The 21,797-nt window shown below is 44.8% G+C and overlaps 1 protein-coding gene across 1 annotated transcript in view; it reads right to left on the reverse strand.

Moving 5' to 3' along the window:
- LOC119390056 (E3 ubiquitin-protein ligase MIB2) overlaps positions 1–21,797 on the reverse strand; it is a 63,177-nt gene that overhangs the window by 34,730 nt on the left and 6,650 nt on the right. The window contains exons 3-6 of the mRNA XM_037657584.2: positions 20,444–20,615; positions 5,306–5,412; positions 3,695–3,889; positions 2,035–2,201 (exon numbers count right to left, since the gene is read on the reverse strand). Of these exons, the coding sequence (XP_037513512.1) occupies positions 2,035–2,201; positions 3,695–3,889; positions 5,306–5,412; positions 20,444–20,615 (641 nt within the window). The remainder of the gene's footprint in view (positions 1–2,034; positions 2,202–3,694; positions 3,890–5,305; positions 5,413–20,443; positions 20,616–21,797) is intronic.

Genomic DNA, 21,797 nt, shown 5'->3' on the forward strand with positions numbered 1-21,797 from the left:
CTGCAAACTAATGAAACAAGCTCACTAAGATCAATAAGAGCAACTGCTGACAGAGAAACTCAGCAGTTCTTATTAGCACAAATTGCTTCTTTTTTTTCCATTTCTGTGTTGCTTCATAGCCCACCGCTTCACTCTCATTGTTTTAACTTTGAATAAACTTTCAGCATGAACCAATCAATATTAATTCATACTTAAAGACTCCGTTTGTTCGTGGCATCAAGAAGGATAGCAAAACAAGTATCTAGGTGGAAGGAAAAGTGTTGTCACGTGATGCTTCATGCTCCTAACAGTTTACAGGGTCTAAATTCAGGGATTGCAGACACTGACAACTCAAGAACTGAGTATTAATTTCGAGAAAACAGCTCAAGCGCTCTGAAGGATCGTATGAGCTGGCACAGAAAAAAATACAGCTCAGACCACTTATAACGTAACCGCTTACAGTGCAGTACCGGCTATAACGCGGTTTTTTCTGACTCCCGTTTACTCTCCCATAGAACTCCATGTATACGCATACCGCTTATTGTGCAGTCCCCCGAGATGAAAGACCGGTTATAATGCGGCTGCCGGAACGTTCTCAGAGTGTGAGAGAGCGAGCGTGCTTCACAGCGGAGATGCGCCGGCGGGGCAGAGAGCGGCAACGGGGTTACAAAGGAGGATGGGACGCGGAACGAACGAACAAGGAGCGGGGGGAGAAAGAAAAAAGAAAAAAAGGACGGCGGTGGGGGGCAGCAGCCCGGCGCGGGTGCGTGTTTTGGGGAGGGGGAGCGGTTGCGTGCCGACGGAGAAGCCTTTGCCCCTTCGGCCGCTTGACATGCGCGCTCCGCTACGTACGGGTGCCCGCGTCCGCATCAAGAGCGCGTTACCGCTGTTTGTCTCCGTCGGGAAAATAGTTGCTTCGTCGTAGAGCGCTGATATCGCGCGTGGAACCTCGATTCCCCCGCAAGTAACAATGCTTTGAGACGCGACTGCGCTTTCGCCTTTGCCACCAACAGGCGGACTTACAAGCTTGAAATACTTTTTTCAGGATAGTTGCCGCGGCTGTTCTCCCGACCGCGAACCGAAAGTTCGTTTCACGCGTGATGCGCTCGGTTTAGCTCGCGAGTGCGATCTCTTTTACGCCCGATCTCCGTGTTGTCAGGGCAAGCTTCTCGCGACGGCATGCCAAGTTGCAACGCGCACGCTAGGCCTAACGAGCGCTAGCTGCCATGTCGGCGGCCGCGGACTACAGAAGTTGCGGTTTGCTGCCGAGTCAATGAAACATTTTGCAGTTGTTGCATTTAGAAGGGGTGACTTACATCTTTAACGAAAACGCGGGCGTGCGTGTGAAACTCTCGAGTGGTGGTTTGTGGTCGCCACCGTTTTCGACATCGCGCACGCGCAGTGCGATACCGCGGCGACTTCCCGTGACGGCGCATTTTTTCCGCGTTCGTTATGTCGCCACCGCAGGTCCGCGGACGCTAACCGTTCAACATTTTCAAATGTAAGCAGATGCAAACATACGTCCCAGTCGCATGCCTCGATAGTCGGAATCGCGCGCCTGCCTGTTCGTCATGTCTCGCACACGTGCAACCTTTCAAAAACGTTCTTTTGGTTATAGTGCGGTGCCGCTTATAGTGCGGATATTCGCGACTCCGGCGACTTACGTTATAAGCGGTCTATGCTGTATATATATCTGCAGGCTTCTGCCAACTAGACATGATTGCTGCAGCCAAATGTCAGTGTGTTTGCGGGGGAGTGATTGAGCTGCTTTATCGTAATCTGTAGCAGTCATTTTGACTAGATGCACCTTCTGAAGTGTGTGCAGGTGCACCTACGACACACTTAGTGTATAGTTTCCTCAATTTCTAGTAATAAACCAGTTGGTAGTGAGCGCTAGTTCAATCTTCTCGTCTCTCTTGTCCCGTCTTTTCTTTTACGTTCTGCTTTTATTTTAAGACCACGCACTAACTTGCCCAGCAAAAGCATTCAAGCAGACTGCACAGAACTTTTATGACTGAGACATCCAATGCCAAAATGGATGCAAGTGCCACCAACCTCAGACATCTTGGGATTCCATCCACCATGCCCGTCCTGCATGATCTTCAAGGACTCTATGTCCAGCAGTACTTCCACCCGGTCCCCCACGCTGAATGGAGAGCGTTGTGACTGGCCTGACGCACCTCTTAGGGTCACGATGGCCCTGTCCGATGAAGAGCCCATACCTGCACGACACACTCATCTCAGCAGTTGCGTTTTGCTGCCAAGTGTCAAGCTGTCACAGCTCTGTTTCGTAAACAGTGAATGAGGCAGGCACTTCCCGGACGATACTGTTTCAATGTTTGCATAAGGATAACGCCGTGTTATCACCAAGCCCTCCACCTCATTCTTTGCCCAGCCATTCAAGAGTATGGAGGCATGCCGCTGATAATGCCAATGGCAAGCGCAACTTGTACTGTCTTAGCACAATACTACCCTGTTGGCCTTTACTTTACAATTACTATGCAGTGTGGGTTTTGTGTGTTCCTGTGTGCTCAATGTCTCGTGAGTTTGTGCTCTTGCTCCAGTTTCCTTACTTTTGTGCAACAGCATTTGTACGTTTAACCAACTGACCCACAGCAGAATTTTCCTTTCAGATACTGATAAGCCTGCACGAGCACTGATAACATAAGCTTTTCTACGTGTAGTACCTGTTTCTTATCACAAGGGGCTGTGGTGCAATGCACATGCTTCTAATAACAAAAAGCACTACGTGCAGCTTGCACTAGACCGAAAGAATGTGTTTTCCGCACTGCCCGTAACTTGGCGGGAATCGCGTAACTCTTCGAACAAGACATGTTACAAACTGTTGCACTTGCCAGGGTCTGAAGACGCTCTAAAGTGGAGCATTCTTAAAAGCAAATTCTGATTCTACTGTTTTAGTTGTTGCAGTTGCACGACTGTGGTGGCAAAATTTGAAATCGCATGCGCTGATAAAGTTCTACAAACAGCAAAGAATCGTAGTTGGGGCCATGATTTGTATCAAGATTTCAGTGGTATTAGTAAGGTACCCTTGCACAGTGCCAAGGGCACCACATTTGCAATGAAAGAATAAGCTTAAGGTGGAAGACACGTAAGGAAGAAAATACAGGCAGAGGCAACTCTGTGATGTTCCTGCCCCAACTAGCTGTGATGTTAGACCGACGGCATTTGCCAAAGCCTAAACAATTCTTTATCGGTGAAAATGCATTACGTTGTGTTCTGTGGAAGCCAGATATGTAACATGCCGAGTTTCGGGAAAATTTTGTTGAGCGGATGAGTTCTAATGTAGCTGCGCTGAGCGGAAGGCGTGACGGATTAACGACAAAGAGAACAGAACAAGTAAGACACGAATAGTGCGCACTACTTGTCCTACTCTTCTCGTCGTTAGCCCTTCGTGCCTTTCGCTTAGCGCAACTACATTAGAATGTCGAACCAACTAGCCCAAGTTGAAGCTTTCCTCAGCAAAGGTAGCATGAATATGAAAGACAGTATTGAAATCAGCGATGTCGCATCGACAAATGTGTGCCAAGGTTTCGACGCAAAATTTTAAAACTGATGTCTTAACCTTCGTTTTGTTTCCTAATTATGAACCCATGATAGTCTCATCAATGACAAGTAAGTTACCAAATAATGATTTATGAGCCCAAACAGACTTTATCAGGCCAATCCGCGCATTCCTGCAGCCCTTGTCCCGTACCTAGCACGGGGAGGTGGTCTCGGTAATAAGTGGGTCCCGGCACGTCCTGGATGCACCTTAGGTCCACCTTGCCCAGATGTCCTAGGCGGTACACATTCGTGGAACCTGAGGACCAGCGGACACTTGCCACACTGCGGCCAGACTCGGTCTCCCAGCCCCGAACGTCGGTCACCATGCCTGCCTTTCCCTCGCCACCTGCACCGTACCGTGCAACCACGTCACACTAAACGAAGGCAGTCAATGTGATGAGGAGCAACTTCTCCTATTCCTCGTATTTTTTAAAGGGACACTAAAGGCAAATAACAATTTATGTCAGAGTGAAAGCTCAATGTATGACAACTTCTAAAACAGCAATATTAACAACAGCATTGCCCTACTTACCGAGAAATTAAGCTAAATGTATCACTTGATGAGCGCCACGAGTGGGACATTTTCGAAGTGATCCCGATGACGTATGAGAGTCTGCCTACAATAAATCACTAGTAATCAAACTAGCAGCAATAAAAAAAGAACCTTCCGTGCATCAAAAGACGTAATAAAATGCTGTTTGTTCGTTTCCCTTTGATTCATGGAAAAAAGAACCTCTGTGGCGTTGCCATGGGGAACGGCGCGCGTGGTTCAAAGGTTCCGTTTTCGCCGAACTGCGCTTCGCCCGGCACCCTGCTTCGCTCACGCGGTCGCGTCTCAGTGGTAGTTTCGGGATCTCGTACTGCAGCGTGTGGTTTGCGCGCTCGTGAAAGTCGCTCTGACAGAAAGTTCGACAAAATGCCGCATGCAACGACGCCGGCACTGCGAGCCCTCAGCAGCATACCGCGTTCATCGGGGCTCAAGTCGCTGAATTGGGGCCCAGCGTCGCGAGCCAATGTCTCGTTGTGAAGTTCTCCGTCCACCACCATTGCGGCGATTGCGGCAAGCTTCGATGGCTTTGATGGCCGTTGTTGCTGCTGTGGGTCCCGCCACTTTCGCTCGGCTGCTACTAGTGTCGGCGGCCGCGCAGTAAAGGCGGGCAACGTTGGTCACGGCAGCAGTGACGTATGAAAGTCGGATTTCAGGCGGGTGATTTGAAGTGCGCTAACGCGATGCGGACCACTAAAACGTGGTTTTATTTCAAAATACGCACTTCCTTGGCATAAAAGTAGCACTACTAGGTTTCTGGACCGCTATTTCAACAATCAACGTCGACTTAATATTTGCCTTTAGTGTCCCTTTAATTGATGTGCAAATAACATTTATTAAATGCTGGCAAATGGCACCATGAAAGCTTTACAAACTCGTATAGGCCCTCTTCAATGAGTAAAAAAGTAAAGTGTAGGCACTATGCGAACACTTCGTTAACTAGGACCTGCCAAACAAGATTGCTTGGCTAAATCTAGAACATAAGGCACGGTCACGTGTGGACACATCTTGGGAGAATGCTAAAGTTGCATCACACGGAACACTTTGTTGTACCGAATTACCAAAGTTGCATTGAAATTGCTGCTTCCTCACCTTGCAACATGACATCACTACCTTAGCAGTTTAACACATTAACGATCTGCATCGACAACACATTCGTCAAGCAACCTTGGCAAGGGCAAACGACAGTAAGTTCGTTAGTTTAGCAGCACTCACCGTCCTGGTTGCCCCAGTCCCAGTCCGGACCCCGAACCACCCGGGCACCCGCGAATATCCCACGTGCTTGAACCTTGACAGCACCCTGCCGCCTGGGCATCTCTACACTGCAAAGACCAAAATTTTTAACGTATGATCTCGCATATGCCGGAAAAACCTTGTTCTGCTGTAGTCTAAGCCCAACTCATGCAAAGGCAAGGGGAAGGTTGCCAAGTATCATCCAGGCAGTGACCACTCCTGCTGTCAAAGCGTACACACTAGAGCGCTGCACGAGCTTGGGCCTACCCGAAAACCCGTGCCCGACCCGGCCCGTGGGCCGGGCCAAGTAAAGTAGTTTTCACGGCGGGCCCGGGCCGGGCTCGAGCCTGAAGCTCCGGGCTTAGGGCCGGACCCGGGTTTGAGGTGGCAGGTTCGGGTCGGGCCGGGCTTGGACATTGCTCAGTTCTTAAAGGGACACCAAAGTGAAACGCTCAATTAATTTAGACTGATAAAGTGTACTCTGAGAACTCGAATATCATTCATTTCACCATCATGAGTTTATTAATTCAGCAGAAAATCAAGGTCAAAGTTCCACTTTTAAATTTTGCCTTCAATACCTTCAAGATACCTTCCACTTTTAAATTTTGCCTTCAAGATAGGTCGTACCAAATGTCAGCTAACGTTGCCATTTGAAAGACCCTTCCATATCTCCTATATGGGTCATTTCTGAAGGGTATTCAGCGGCAGAATTGCAACAACGTATGGATACCTATCTCCAAAATGACTAGAATCTGTACGTCGATTCTGAAAAGTAGAGTTTTGTTTAACGGTTATGTATTAACATATGGTGGCCGCAGGGGGTGCCTCACAAAAAAAATCCTTTTGCCCTGTCATGCCTGTGTAGCTTAAGAGTGTACTTATAAAGAAAAAAATGGGACGAAGACAGTCATGCGTGGGCCGCGGGCTGCTAGCGAGTGGTCCGTGGGCCACGCATTTGAGACCCCTGCGCTATATAGTGCGAGAGCTACATGATACTGCCGCAACAGCGTAGGAATGTGCAGGAATAGCATAGGCCCATTAAACAAGTTGTGGGCCAAAGTATATTCGCTTGACAAAATATCCGGCTTGAAAAAAAGACAACTACGAATTCTTAGCCGGGTGATGTCCCTTTAGCTCGAACCATATGCATCCAATGAGTAAGTGTCGAGAAGCTTATTCGCGCCTTCATTACCAAACTGGTAAAGAACCCCGAAAATTGATTGAAATCGCTTCCTCCACCTCATGCCAGTTTTAACTGCGTATTCCTATAACCACCATCCACCAGTACAACATCATTAGGAAGGCATACACCATTATAATATGGAAAAAAAAGACCACGGTGCAAATGCATATATAAATAAAAATGAATAAATATACTAGCAGTGGTGTGATATTTAAAAGTAATGCTCGGACAATTGCTTTTTTTTTTCTTTTGGCTGCTTATACGTATTTCTAAAAGTACACGTGGTGCACGCGGTTCATTATAATTTTTTACCTATAATTTTGTGTATTTACAACAGGGTAATAAATTTTGCTTTCTTCCTTTATTTCTGTCTGAGGCCCGTGTACTTAGATTTAGGTGCAAGTTAAAGAACCCCAGGTGGTCGAAATTTCCGGAGCCCTCCACTACGGCGTCTCTCATAATCATATCGTGGTTTTGGGACGTTAAACCCCAGATACTACTAAAACTTCCTTTATTTCTCTTCCTGTGGCTAGGTGCTACATATCCAGAAGGGTGCACGATGGGCTTTGTTGTTAGAGCACGCTTTAAATTTCCACGGAGAGTGCAATAAAAACAAAGTGAAGAGAGCCCTCTGTTCTCCGTCTCGTCTGTTTTTATTGTGCTCCCTATCGAAACTGAACTCATGCTGCAAATCACTTTCCTTGCTACAATATTATCTGCAACAAAACGCATTGTATTTGCAGAAAAGATAGGTACAGTATACCACTGCTGAACAAACAATTATACCGATTTTATGTTCGGGCAACATCACCTAGATTAGTAGTTCGGACCCCTGTCGGGCCCGATCTGCGGCCAGGCCGGGCCAGACCGGGTAGGCAAAATTTTCTCTCGGGCCGGGCCCGGGTCTCGCATTGACTCGCCGGGCCAGGTTCGGGCAGATACCACCCAACCACCCAACCATCTCACACAAGCACAGCCTCATTTTCTGTTACCTTCGTTTCTGGCCAGCATTAATTTATGGTCCACTGAACCCGCAGCCCACACAACATGACCAAAATAAAGAGAGCTTTAGTTTTAGAAGCGAAAAGTGAATACATAAATGCGAAGTGCAGAAGAGGCTACGATGCATTGTTAGCTTCGTGGCTGTATCTAATAGGCAACAAACGAACAAATAAAAAAAGAACGGGTGCACTAACCACTCACAACAAGCATGAAGCAACTCTTACGAAAAAAAAAAATGCGGGCAGTTCGCGCTAAGCTGCACAGAGCTTCGCACAGCAAAGCACGGGCCTGTCGCCGCTCGTACTCCCCATGAACCGACACGTCTAGCTTCGAGATGCGCGGCTTCCTCCTCAGAACTTTCTTAGGACGCCCCATGACTCTCTGGACACAATCGGGTGCAGCCAGGCTATGCACTACAGACCCTTTTCATAATTGTAAAGCTAGCTTTCCTGCGAAGCAGTTAGCCCTACTAATGGCGGCTAGTCACTTACTGAAAAAAGCGTGCTCAAGCGCAGTTTGCTAGCACTATGATGCAGAAAATGTAGACTCAGCTCTCTTGACATAAACAGGCACAATAGACAAACCCCAGCATGTGCAACTAGGACCTCGTCTCCACTTGAAGGATGACAGATGCCGCCATTAGTTGGGCGAATATGCAGCGCAGGGAAGCGCACTTGCGGATTATGAAAGGGGTCTATAGAGTGGAGGATATGCACTATAGAGGTTGTGCACAATGTCTCTGTCGGTGGGCGTGGCTTAGCTACAGCACATGTGCGGCTTGGCCAGGTGGTGCGGTATCTGGTTGCTAGACGATGTGATGTTTGCTTCCACTTTCTTTCTGTCTTCTCTCTCTCACTTTCGCTGATCTTCTCACTTTCTTTTTCTTTCTGCATACCTTTCTCTCTGTTTCATTCTCCCTCATTCTTTCTGTGCTACGCTTTACTCTCTCCCCTCCTCCTTTCCCTCCTCATCACGCTCACTTCCCTTTCCCACCCCCCTGCTACACTATACTATACAAGGCTATGCTATGCTAGCATGCTTGGATAGTCGAGTGGTTGGGACGGTTGCCTTCAGGTCAAGGGTATGCGGGTTCAAATCCCGCCTCGTGAAGAATTTTTTATAGGCAAGAATTTTTCTCTTTCTCTTTTTTTAATATCTTTCTTTCTGTCTTTGTTTCTTTTTCTCTTTCTTTCTTTCTTTCTCTCTCTCTCCGTATTCGTTCTCTCACCCATCAGGGTTATTACAGGCCACACCGTAGCAGTGAGTAGTGGGATTTGCCCAAATTCTCTGGCACATACCCGTTCATGATGATGATAGTTTTCGGGCACCACACATTTTACGCAGAGCTAGAACAGCTTCGCTGTTAACCCTTTGTATCCCAGCGTCCACATATGTGGACAAAACATATCAGTGAAGTGGGATCAGGCTAGCCAACGCATTGCCTTAAAAATCGATTTGAAATGTTGGCATTACTTCACAATTTCATAAAAACATCTATATGTGTCCACTTCTGTGCACAAACAGCGGTAAGTGCGCACAGAACAATGGCGTTCTTCACAAGTCGCCTGTAGAGGTGTATGCCTACATATTTTTTATAGGTTCACTCTAAGTTCGTAAAAGTTTTTATATTATTGAGATTTATTCGAGAAAAGGAAGGGTTTATCTTGTCTTTGTGTGACTTTTGTTGCACTGTGAGCGACCAAAGTTTTGCAAGTTGAGTTGTCGCTGCGGCGTCCACGTTTGTGGACACCAGGCATACCGAGTTCGTGTAAAAAGCTGATAGAACGCCGCATGGTAGTAAGACCCGCTTCGTTGCCGTGCGGCTCTACCCAAAACATTATCATTGATATAGCTAAACACGCCTTGTAGAAGTTATTTAGAATTTATTTGCTTTATTCTGGACGTGGATTAAGTGACGAAGACATACATGCCATAATTTTCGAACTGACTAGCAGAAGCGAATGATCCGATTTAGAGGGCACCGGTAATTGGCAGAGCCATCAACAAGCAAATGCCTTATGAAAAATGCTACTGCTGATGATGAAAGCATTCAGCTTGACCGTAACCATGAACGCACTGGTAATGATGATCAACCACAATAAAGATGATGACGAACACGTTGAAGTAGAGCGGTGGGCAAGCAGATGGGCCTTGAATGGTGATACTGATGGTGATGATGAAGGCGTTGAATCAGAGCCGTTAGCCATCGGCCACGTGACCCTTTATGATGATGGTGATGATGATGATGATAATAAAAAAATAATAATTAATATTAATAATAATGATGATGATGAACGCGTTGAACTGATCATGGCGTTGATTATGGTAAGTAGTGATGATGATAGTGATTATTGTGTTGGAACAGAGCCGTCGGCAAGCAAAGTTCCCATGTACAATGAAGAAGGATGATGGACCCAGTGTAACTGGTGTTCCCAGCGTCCACATATGTGGACACTTGTTTTCTTGTAGAACTAAAGCTAAAACTTCCCATGTTTTGGCTTATTCCCACTTTAGGATGTATTGTAATTGCATATACACAAAAAAATATTTACTTGCGCAGCTGGATTGGCCATGGGATACAAAGGGTTAAAAGGCACAAATACAGCACTTAAAAAGTTGCCACAAGATAAAAGTAGTTCACAGCACGTATGCAATCACAGAGCAAATCGGCAGTTTCAAACAGTGTTGGCCATTTTCCTGGCTTTCAAATATGTCTGCCAGTAAAGCATAGAATATTTTGCCATTATCACATGAAAATGAATGGACCTTTCAAACACAGTATTTACTTGAAGATTCATAAGAAAACAGCTTCTTCAACCTTAAAGAAAAACATGCACAAGTTCATTAACAATTTTTGCAATGCTCAGAACTGAATATAAATGTGCTGCCTGCCTTTTGAACACTGTTGCAGGTTGAGACAAAGTGTTTTCGTTTGTGGCCCAAAGCTCTTTGCTTCACAAAACTAAAACTTATAAACTGAAAGCAAGTTTTATAATAACAACTTTCAATCTACACATTAAAGTATAATTGGCATGATAAGCTATACACAACAAACTGCCACTAAAGAACTTGAGTGTCATTAACAGTCATAATAGAATTTCCAACAGACTGACACTCCAAACCTTGGTCTGTGAAAATAGTCCAATAGATTGCTCTGTAAACAAATTAAATTAAAAAAAAAACCACCCCAGTGGCCTTAAACATGCTTTGCTATACAAAATTTCATCTCAGAAGTCCAAATGCAAAGAAAGCCGCCAAAAAAAATCTCAAATTACCCTTGCCTCACATCATCAAACAGGACCCACACTATACCATGCAAGTTATCCAAATGGGTACTGTGCTGACATCCAAAACTTAGTGCTGACAAAATGCAACCCTAAAGATGAAAGCAAACCGAGAACAACAGCCGCAACAAAAATAGAGGCAACGGTAATTTACCTATCTTCAGCGAAGCAGGAAAGGCCGTGAACTTCATTCGGGCTTTGCAAGCTCATACTACACAGGCACTACACAAACCCTTGATAAGCACCACGACTCTGTGAAGTAAATGCAGTGCATGCAGTGTGCGAACTGCGAGCATTGATATAGCCTACGAGGAACCTGCACATGAGTGGTTGGATAATGAGATAGGCGAGAGAGGGAGGGGCTTCTCTTTCCTTTTGGCCGGGATGGGTTGCAAGCAGTTGTGCAATCTACCACACGCTCTCCCCCCAACCTCTCCTTCCTCCTCCGGCAACCAAAACACACAACTTCCTCGTTCTCGTGCGCAGCACTGATCTTCAGTGTCAGTGTGCGCTGATAGTGCGCACAGCTGTGCAGGAAAATGTGAAATACGATAGCGAAGAAAAAAGAAATAATGAGAACAGTCTGATGACTCAATGATAAAGAGAAAGTTTACACCTGCAAAAGCAGACAGAAAGAAGGTAAGGTTCTTTCATTTTCGTTGCCAATGCGACTTTGATTTCGAAGGGACTCGCTATCAGAAGCGTTTTAAAATTATAATGAATCGAATTCATGGCAAGTTTCCAGACTTTCACGAGTTACCAATGCGAACTTGAGTGCGGTGAAGCTTTCAATGATAATAAAATGGGGTAGTGATTATTTCAGTTTAATATCTTATGTTAGCCCTCAAGCTTCAAGTTCTCTCATTGCCCACAAGTTTCTTTTGGACGTTACACCTCACAATCTAGCTTTTAAGTTTGGGAAATATTAAATTTACTTTGCTTGAGATGTACTACATTTTTCATTTTGTTTTAAAAAATAAATGGTGTGCTCGTCAATGCAATTTTGTTCCTAAAGGACCCACCATCAAAAAACCCCTCCATAAAGATGAATCAAATTCACAGCAAGTTTCACAATTTTAATGAGCTATCAATGCAAAGTTGAAAGTCAGTAAAGTTAGACCTATAGTTATTATTGCAGTTAGAGATATTCCTCAACTTCGCTACATCCTAAACCATTGCCAAGTCAGTAGGTGAAAGCCTGAATGTCCACAAATGATTTCTAGCGGCAATAGAAAGAAAAATCCAGGAAACTAGATCTTTTGAACATGCTAGTTAGCCATAGGGTTGCCAGCCGTCTCAAATTTAAACTAGACTGTCCCAACTTGATCCATATGGGAGAGCCAAATGCCCCAACTTTTCCTTTTATTCTATGGAATAACAATCCATAAATTGCAGGGGTGTGTGAATATTCGAAAATTTTGAATAACGAATCGAATAGTGTTCTATTCGATTTGGTGCTCGAATCAAATAGTGTATATTCGAAATACTGAATATTTTTCTAATATTCAGCAACGGCGAAAAATGCTCGAAGGAACGAGACGTCGGAGCAGCGAGGGGTAACTTTTCTTGTTTTCGTCGTCGAATTACCTAGATGCATGCAGCCCATGTACTTACAGGACTACCGAAGATTGATCGATCACAGGATGAAGGCGTTTTTGCTTAAAGGCCAACTCCGGCGATTTTTTGGCCATGTCAAAGTAATGGTGCTTTTATGTTCCTGAGACGCTCCTGTTACGGGCCCGATAGCAGAAATACTCGGCAAATTGGAGAATATTTTTAAATAAGCAAAAAAGCGCAACACCGAAACCGAAACCCAACCGAGTGTGCTGTCTACGTATGACGTAGATGTTGTTACGAACGAACCGGAAGTCGTGCAAGGCATGCCAGTCACGCTGGCACCGAGTATGAAAACTGTGGCAGCCGGGGCGACCAGCGAAGCGCCGGCCAAACCAACGCTGTCTGTCGCCTTGTGCACAGCAGACGCTCGCTGTAGCGGCCGAAGCGCCGAAGTTAGCGGTGCCCTCGGCTGCGTCACTTCCGCCGCCTTCCCAATACTGACGTCACAGACGCAATGTTGCCAATAATTGTGGGAAGCCAGGAGGGCGTTTGCAGACAATCTTTAAAATTAATTTGCAAACAATCTGCGCATGTCTCAAGCCTGTAATTTGGCATAAACGACGGAAACGTGCAAATGAACGTACCCAGCGAATTTCATTGACATCCATCGACCTCGAGAAATCGCCGGAGTTGGCCTTTAAGGGCTGACACGGGGATCAAATCGCGAAAATAGCCAAAAAAAAATCAATTTTTGGAAAACACTCGTTTTGCCATTTGTTGTCTCTTATTTACGCAGTGTCTAAGCCATTACGCTGAAAACGCAATCTAAGTGCCCGAAAATAATTTTGTAAGTGAGGTCGGTGACAAAGAAGCGCCGCCATCTTGGCGTCGTTTAAAAGCTCGAAGTTCCGCCTTTCCGTTCCTGCCCCTCACGCTTACGATCACCGCACTGAAAAAGCGCAAAAAATCGGTGGGCGTTCTCACGAACCTTGCAATGTACGCGGCGCTTCTATCGGCGGAGCGCACGACACCGTTGAGAGGCGCTTTTCTATTGGTTGTTGCCACGGCGACAGCCGCTGTGTTTACGAGCGGAGTGCTCGCTGCTTGATCACTCCGCGGCCGTAAGCACACGAATCGCCGCTGTTCGAAAGGTGACACGTGTACGGGAGGCAAGCTGCAAGCCTCTTTAGTTTCGTACGGAGGAAAACGGGGGACGGTATCGCATGGATCGGGCGAGCCAGTGATTAGATTGAGGCGCACAGATTGGGTTGTCGGCACGTCGTGTCATCCCTTGCCGGGACGGTAATAAAGCGACAGCGATGTAAACCATAGCGATTTATCATCAAAACACTTACTACCTTTCAGATGACGCGCGAGTGCCGCTTTACCGGCTTTACTTCTGAGACGATCTACCGACCTCGCTCTCTCACCGCGCCGCTGAGACCCGAGTTCGTGCGCGCGCGTTCCTGGTCCCGTTTCGATAAAACGTCCCCACTAGCGGAAGAGCGTTCTCGTTTCAATAGGCAGTTTTAGAATAGCGTACGCAAAGCTTTGCGGGAGCCCGCAAGCGGTTAGCGTACGACGCATGCGCAGTTGCGCGAAAAGCCATCGCAAAGCGTACGACGCATGCGTCGTACGCTAAAGCGGGCCGCAAACGCTAACTTAGCGTACGCTATTCGAAAAACGCGTCTGCGGTATAGTTCGGTGCGAAGGCGCCGTCAGCTTCGGACTGCCGAGAAGGCGTCGGCTCTGCGCCGCGGGTGCGGTTTATCGTACAAGAAAATGAATCTAGGCGTAAGTAGTTGACAGCAGTGGCGTAGTCAGAGAGGGGCTCACCGGGCCCGTGCCCCCCCCCCCCCCAAAAAAAAATTACTGCCTACGCCACTGGTGGACAGGGGTGATCGCAAAGCTTCATCAAACAATTACACCACTATTTAGGCCGCCTGACGAAACATTCCGTGGCCGCAAGAGTAGCGATACAGTCCAACATGTCCAAATGTTTACATGCAGCCTCGTGCACTAGCGTTCCAGGGGGCTGCACAAAAGCGTCTGCGGTAAACGATAGAGGGTAATAAACTTCCTAAATCAGGCCAAGTTAAGACGTAGAGGCCCAAAAGATTGTCTTCTGGCAAGGACACCAATTATTACTGTCCTGGCTCGCTTTAGCATAGGGTCAACTGCAACCAAAACTTTGTTGCCCATTTTCTCAAAAGAGTGTTTTGTGTCTGCCACTTCGCTTGTGGAAAGCATAGCACAACTATGGCTAGGCCGATTTTTATGCCGTTTGTTTTATTGTAATCCATATACTATGCTATACTTCAACACACTCTTGGAACTTTTGTTTAGGTTTTCATTCTTTTCTAATTTCATAATTACTGCATTTCACGATTAGCTGAGACAAACGCATTTGCATGTAGTGTTTCGCAGAAAATTATTAGGGCCGCACGAAAAATTTAAAGGGGTCATTAGGTACAAACAGTATGTGAGCAAGGATACAAAGTAGTTCCAGCCTCCTAGCATGTTTCATCACTGTGCCAGGCTTTCCACAAGCAAGGATACATGTGAATTTTCATAAAATAAAAACTAGTAAAGATATCTTTATGAAAATTTTAATTTGTCTTTTTAAAATGATTTGTAGTGTTAGTGCCAAATTTCATCAACATAGACCAAGAAACTAAAAAGTTACAAACGATCCCCGCGTCCCCCCTTAAAACTCCAGTGTCACCGAAGCGACAGTGTCATCAATCCACCATCTGATGCTAACTCATGAAATTGCTTAGTACATATTTATGTATCAGTTTCATTTAAAAGCTGTTGTAAAAGTACGATCTTGAATACTGTAGTAACTTCTATATTTCAGCCTGCAGTTACGAAATATTTCGACAGCTCTTGTTGCTGCTGTATACGAGTTTGCTCAGTTTAAATATATGTGGTATTTGTCGGTCAAAAGTAATCGTAATATTCCATTGGTAAACCTTGTGAATATTTCTTTCAAATAAATTGTGTTGGAATTCTTGGGCTGTTTCGAAAACTGTTACCTTACCAGTCTAAAGCTGTTTTAAAGATGGTTGCCTTACCATTCGAAAACTATTCGGTTTGTATTCAAATTCGATTCAGTGTCATCACTATTCGATTCGTATTCAATTTGGTTCCAAAATTTACTATTCACACACCCCTAATAAATTGGGTTTCCTTCTTATACTGCATGACAGCTCGAACGCAAATTTTTTTTACCTGCTTTTTTTGTGTTGTAAGAAATATAAGAGCAGTTTCTTTTTTTTTGCTTCTATTGAAGTTGTAGGCCCTAACCATTCACAGTATTTTTATCTGTATTAAAGGAGCACCGACACAAAAATTTTGTATCTTGTTCTTTCTGTTGCAATAAGTAGCTAAAGACCCACTTATCACGGCAGGAAAGCTCGCTTGCTCGAGTGCATGACGGTTAGTTGCTTGGAGACTGTTTTATAGCGCCCTGTCACAGTTTCAGAGAGCACCGAGTGATGCGGCAGCATGTAAACATAGCTGGTTATGTGAGCACACAAAACCGCGTGCACATGAGCACCGCGTTGACAACTCTTTTCAATGAAGGCTTCCTGGGTCCCCTCTGAGATGTTGTAAATATGCGTGACACCCCCAAAAGTGCACTGCCGAGGCAAGGACATCAGCCTTTGTACTCCCGTGCAAATCTGCCTTCTCTTTCCGTTGAAAAGGTCTGCTAGGAGAGAGCGCTTGCAAGGATCATGGCAGCCAAACACAAACTTGTGACGCAGGTGGCAGTTAGTTGTTTACACGAAAACCGAAGGTGCGTTTCGCGTGCAATGGCGCGACACGCACTTTAACTTGATTTTAAATATGTTCTGGGCTGTATTATCCACTGATATTTTGTAGATGATGTGTGTGTGTCCACACAAATCTATCCCACAAGTTATCTTGCCTTCAAAATTTTGTGTCAGTACTCCTGTAACCCTTTGCAACACGGCATCCTTATATGGAGACATGACTTACTTTTGCCATTTCTGTGCACTGTTGGCAAGGAAGAGACCACAAACACTGAGCTAATGCTAAATTAAGCAATCATATTGCCTGAAGTTCATTTATATCACTTCTGGTCGAAATATTTTGCTACACACGATTGCTTTGGTTAAGGCAGTACAGTGTTTAATGAGACTTGACGGGGGGCATTTTGGCAGAAATTTTGACATTTTTTTACCTTTTTAGGAATGCCCACAGATAATTATTGTGTGTAATTGAGTGGGTAGTTGGATTCGGTTTATTAAAAAATAAAGCATGACTGACTGTACGATAATTAGATATTTATTTATGATGCAATTACAATTACTGCTGTGAAATAGTACACTATAATTTATTGTAACACTCCCACTTGCTTTGAACTTGGTTTCCAGACCCTTGGCATCAAATTATGTAAATTTCACACATTTATAGACAGTTGATGATAATGCACGTCGTAAAGGGTTAAGCAGCCATATTAGTGATCCAACTACAACACGTTCCTTGTGAAAAACACAACATGACAGGACCAAGGACATTGTGCAGCTTTGTTGCCAGTACGAGTGGTGACAATGCCAGAATCAGTCATCGCCTGACGCACCTAATTTCCTATAATCTTCAAATTCTGTGACACGTGCAGCCTATCACTGTGCTAGTACGTAAATGTCATGACCACTACAATTCGGGGCACCCCGCTATCACAAATGCATTGCTTCACTTTTTGGTGGTGATGGTTTTATCACCTGATTATCATCGGTGTAAATTTCTCGCTATAGTGCAACATGCATCTTTCATGCTGTCACATTTTTTGTTTGCACAGCTTCTGAACAAGCCTGGCAACTCTAAGTGGATTGTTTTGCTTTCTGGTAGCGACCGCTTATCCCCAGACTGACACCGCGGTAAATTTCTCCCAAATAGTGCAACATGTACCTTTCGTGCTATCAGATTTCTTGTTTGCGCAGCTTCTGAACAAGCCTGGCAACTCTAAGTGGATTGTTTTGCTTTCTGGTAGCGAACCTTATCACCAGACTGACACCGTGGTAAATTTCTCTCAAATAGAGCAACATGTACCTTTCATGCGGTCACACTTGTTTGTGCAGCTTCTGAAAACACCCAGCAACCCAAGTGGATTCTTTAGCTTTCTGGTAGCGACCACTTATCCCCAGATTGACACCGTGGTAAATTTCTCCTAAACAGTGCAACATGTACTATCGGCGTCAAATGAAACCTGAACAGCGTCAAGCCTTTGCAATGGTATAGTGCACAACATCCAGTTATCACCATGGACAGGCGCGCCTTTGCGCAGTGCAGCCAAACCGGATGCGCGCCTGTCCATGGTGATAACTGGACGGCACACACCATACCATTAAAGGCTTACTGCTGTTCAGGTTTCCTTTGACACCAATAGTACCTTCCATGCTGTCACCTTTCTTGTTTGCGCAGCAACCACTTATCACCCGATTGACGCCGTGGTAAATTTCTCTCAAAAAGTGCAACATGTACCTTTCACGCTGTCGCATTTCTTGTTTGCGCAGCTTCTGAACACGCCTGGCAACCCATTCTCATTAAACTGAGTTAAACTATTTTTTTTTTCACATTCCTCCGGGTACGATCATATGCTTCGATGTTCGCAAGAAGCATAGTACCGGTGACCGTAATTAACGTCAACGTGGCGTACTGCCTCATCCCCATCATTCCAAACTTTTGCCACGACAGCTGTCAGAAATATTTGCAACATGCACGGTCCAGACCCTAGCGACGTTCGTTTATCTTTAGAGTGAAGTATACAGGCAGAGTAAGAGTGGGCATCATTTGCAAAGTTGCGCATAAACGCGGGATAAGTCAGCTACATTCTACAGGGTGTCCCAGCTAACTCTAGCAAGAGTTTAAAAAATGCGCCAACGCACTTTAAGAGGACGCAACCAAGTGCATGTTGCTGACTATTGCACGGAGTGACTCGCACTATTTTTGTGTTCTGCTTAGTTAGGCAAGATTGATTAATTAGCTTCTAAAGCAACGAAGCTAGGCCAACAATTTCAATGAGAAAGTTGTAGATCGGTTTTCAAAACGTCCGATTAGACAGTTTTTAACTTTCTATCTATTAAGTACAAGTGTTTTATGCTTAGTGCAGGTGCCCGCGAAGTACAAAAAATACCATGTAACATGCCCGCTTGCGCGCATTAATTGCAGTGCTCCCTAATGTTCAGCGTGCAAATGACATGTTTCACTCGCAGCGGTTCGTGACAGTGATAAGCAGGCACAGCGGTTATTGCTTGCGCTGCCACAAGCAACAGGTTCATCATCGTGCAGCCACCACCATCGTCGCTGTCCTGTCGCCTTTTAGGTGGAAGCACACATGGCCGAATGCTCTGGCTGTTTTCGGGCGGAATGATAGGGAGTACTGCAATTACGACAACCAAGTGGGCATGTCACCTGGTGTTTTTTTGTATTTCGCAGGCATTTGCAGGAAACAGAAAAACACCAATAATAAATAGATACAAAGTTATAAACTATTCAACCGGGCGTTTTGCAAACCGGTCTACAACTTTCTAATTGGGACTGTTGCCCAGCTTTGTTGGTTTAGAAGTTAATCTTACTTAATGAAGCATTTAAGCAGAACACAAAAGATAGTGTGACTTACTTCATGAAATAGCAACATGCATTTGACCGCGTCGTCATAAACTGCGTTGGCATATTTTTAAGCTCCGCCTAGAGTTAGCTGGGGCACCCTGTATACGAACAAAGTATAAGGCCACATTTTAGTACGAGTAAAATACAATTAATATTTCCCACCGTAGCTGTATACAATCGATATCCTTTTAATGCCATGATTACATTAACAGGTCATTAATGTCGCACTGAACCTATTGAACGTCACGGCTGAACACCCCACATGGTTTCCAAAAGCAAGTTATATGAACTATATCTTCGAAGCCTTTAATTATCTGTACATCAGCCTGCCCAAATCTCAGTTTCCCTTGTTCTTTCCCTTGTTCAAACCCTTGTTCAAACGCAACAGGTCACCAGGATTTTCAAGATGGTGTGCCCATGCCTGTGAATAGGGCTGTTGGACTTCATATTCAGGTTTATGAGGTCCTAAATGCACCCGCAGCTTTGGACTTAACGATTACTGTTAAAGAGCCTTCAACACAATGTTTGTGCAAGGCCTAAGAAGTTCCATAAAAAGCCACCCAATTATGCCGCATAGATCATTCATCTGTGTGACCTCTTACAAGCTGTTGTGCAAGCCCCCAAACTGAGGAAACACGAATATAAGTACTTTGATCCCGATGCTCTCACTAGACTAAAGCCTACCCTTTGTTTGGCCTACCACAACCCAACAGCATATCAAGAAGTCTCTCGTTAAGTTGATTATCTGTTGGTTTTCATTAACCTATATATGCCCATACTCAGAGAAATTGAGCAAACAAATATTTTTATTCACGAATAGGGGATTTGTGCCCTCAATAAAACTTATGAAATATTTATTTACTGTCAAGTAAGTGCAACACAGTTTTGCAGTGCTTATTGCACTGAGTTTTTTTCTCGTGGCACTAAGCTCAAGTGGTGCATTTGCAACTACGGGCAATAGTATGGTCACTGCTACCAAACTACTTTTAGCACTAATGATGGTTGAATGAAGAGATTTTGGAATAATTTGAAGAAAAAGAAAGCGTCATAACTTAGGCTATCCTCTGCTCCAGGGCCGCTCCCGTACAGAGCACACGTTCGCTCAGATGAAGTAGTCCGTACGTAGTAATATTGAGGGCAAGCAATGTGTAGGCTATAACACATATTTCGGCAGACACCTGCTTCATTTGCTATAAATGGCTCCAGTCTTCACCTAAAGAAGTAGCGATTTTAAAGCACATCAAGGAAGCGTCCTATATGTAGGACATTGGGCATATATGGGTTAAGACAGATAATGAGTAACCTATGGCTCCAACATTACATATGGAAAACACGGACTCAAGCAGAGCGAAAACAACAGCAGGAAGGACCAGTTTCAGCCTCTGTACACCCATAAGACCTCAGTGGACTGCTTGGCCTTCAGTAGTTCCAAGATGCACGAGACTCTGGACTCACCCGGCAGAACCGGCGGTGTCGTAGCGAACAAACGTGTGGGTGAGGTCATGCTTGTCCGCCATGTAGCACTGGTTACACAGGTCAAAATCGTAGCAACGCATACACTTCCATCGGGTGCCGCTGATTCCCCGCTTACAGCAGGCATCGCAGATAATGTTTGGATGTTTTATACCTGCAGAGAAAAGCAAGAGATGATTGTAGCAAAGGTTTTTAAATAATTCTAAAGGACGCAAAAATGCGTAGCCCATCTATATATCAGACTGCCCAAATATTTCAATAATGTCACCTATACCTAATGCAAACACACAAAAAACGCTTCCGGCTCTTTCATACTGGAAGTTAACAAGTGTTTCATATTCCCTGCCACTCATTTAAAAATCCATCAACTTCTGGTAAAAAAAAAATTATTAGACACCATTTTGTCCACCATACTTCACAAACAGCACTGTACATATACAGAGAAAAAAAAAAATGCTAGTAAGGAATGTGCACCCCCCAGCCTTACAATGCATACACTTCTGGAGGTGCTTCCCCTAACGTAACATTAATGACCTCATAACAAGAATGTCAGAACAAAGTTCTGGAAATGTGCAGCCCTCACACAAATCCCAACTATGTGCAAGGGGCTTGCAAGGGAGATAAAAGTATAGACTACAGCACTGGCTGTGGAAAGAATGTCAAAAGTGCTAGCTGCTCCAGATTATAAAGGTCAATAAGCAAGATATGAAACCAGACTTCTAAGCAACAGCACTTACTCACTCATACCCATAAAAAAAAGGAAATTATAGGAATTTATTCTAGAAAGATGCAAGTTAAGAGGAAACGAGAAAAAAAACAGTCATACAAAGAAAATTATATATCTGCTACCATGGCTGTGGTTAACAGTGGCCGGCACTCACAGATCTAGATGAAGTACACTTGCATGAACACCACAGAAAATGTACGGGAGGACAGCCTCTGCAGTAAATGAATGATAGACCACCGCTTGCATAATGCCAAAGATGTCAGTTAGGCTTCGACCTAAGACTATCATTTCAGGATCTCAATTATAAAAAAAAAAAGGAACCATTAACATCATCTACACTTTCCTAGGCTTCAATACCTGTCAGCCTCATGTTAATGCAACAAAGAAAAAATAAAACCCCTTGGCTCCCCCACAATGTAATAAGCAACAGCACGGAGAAGTACTTAAAGAAGACGCACATATCTGTGAACGAACATCTTTGAGGAAAGCAGAATGGCGCAGAGAACAAGCTTTCTAAAACTGCCGAAATACACCTACAGTCATCTCCGAGGCTCTGCAGTCAAGAACAGTGTGGCGTGCGAGTCAAGGAAACGCGACTAAGGCACTCAG

The sequence above is a fragment of the Rhipicephalus sanguineus genome, chromosome 4 (assembly GCF_013339695.2).
Source record: "Rhipicephalus sanguineus isolate Rsan-2018 chromosome 4, BIME_Rsan_1.4, whole genome shotgun sequence".
Taxonomy (NCBI): Eukaryota; Metazoa; Arthropoda; class Arachnida; order Ixodida; family Ixodidae; genus Rhipicephalus; species Rhipicephalus sanguineus.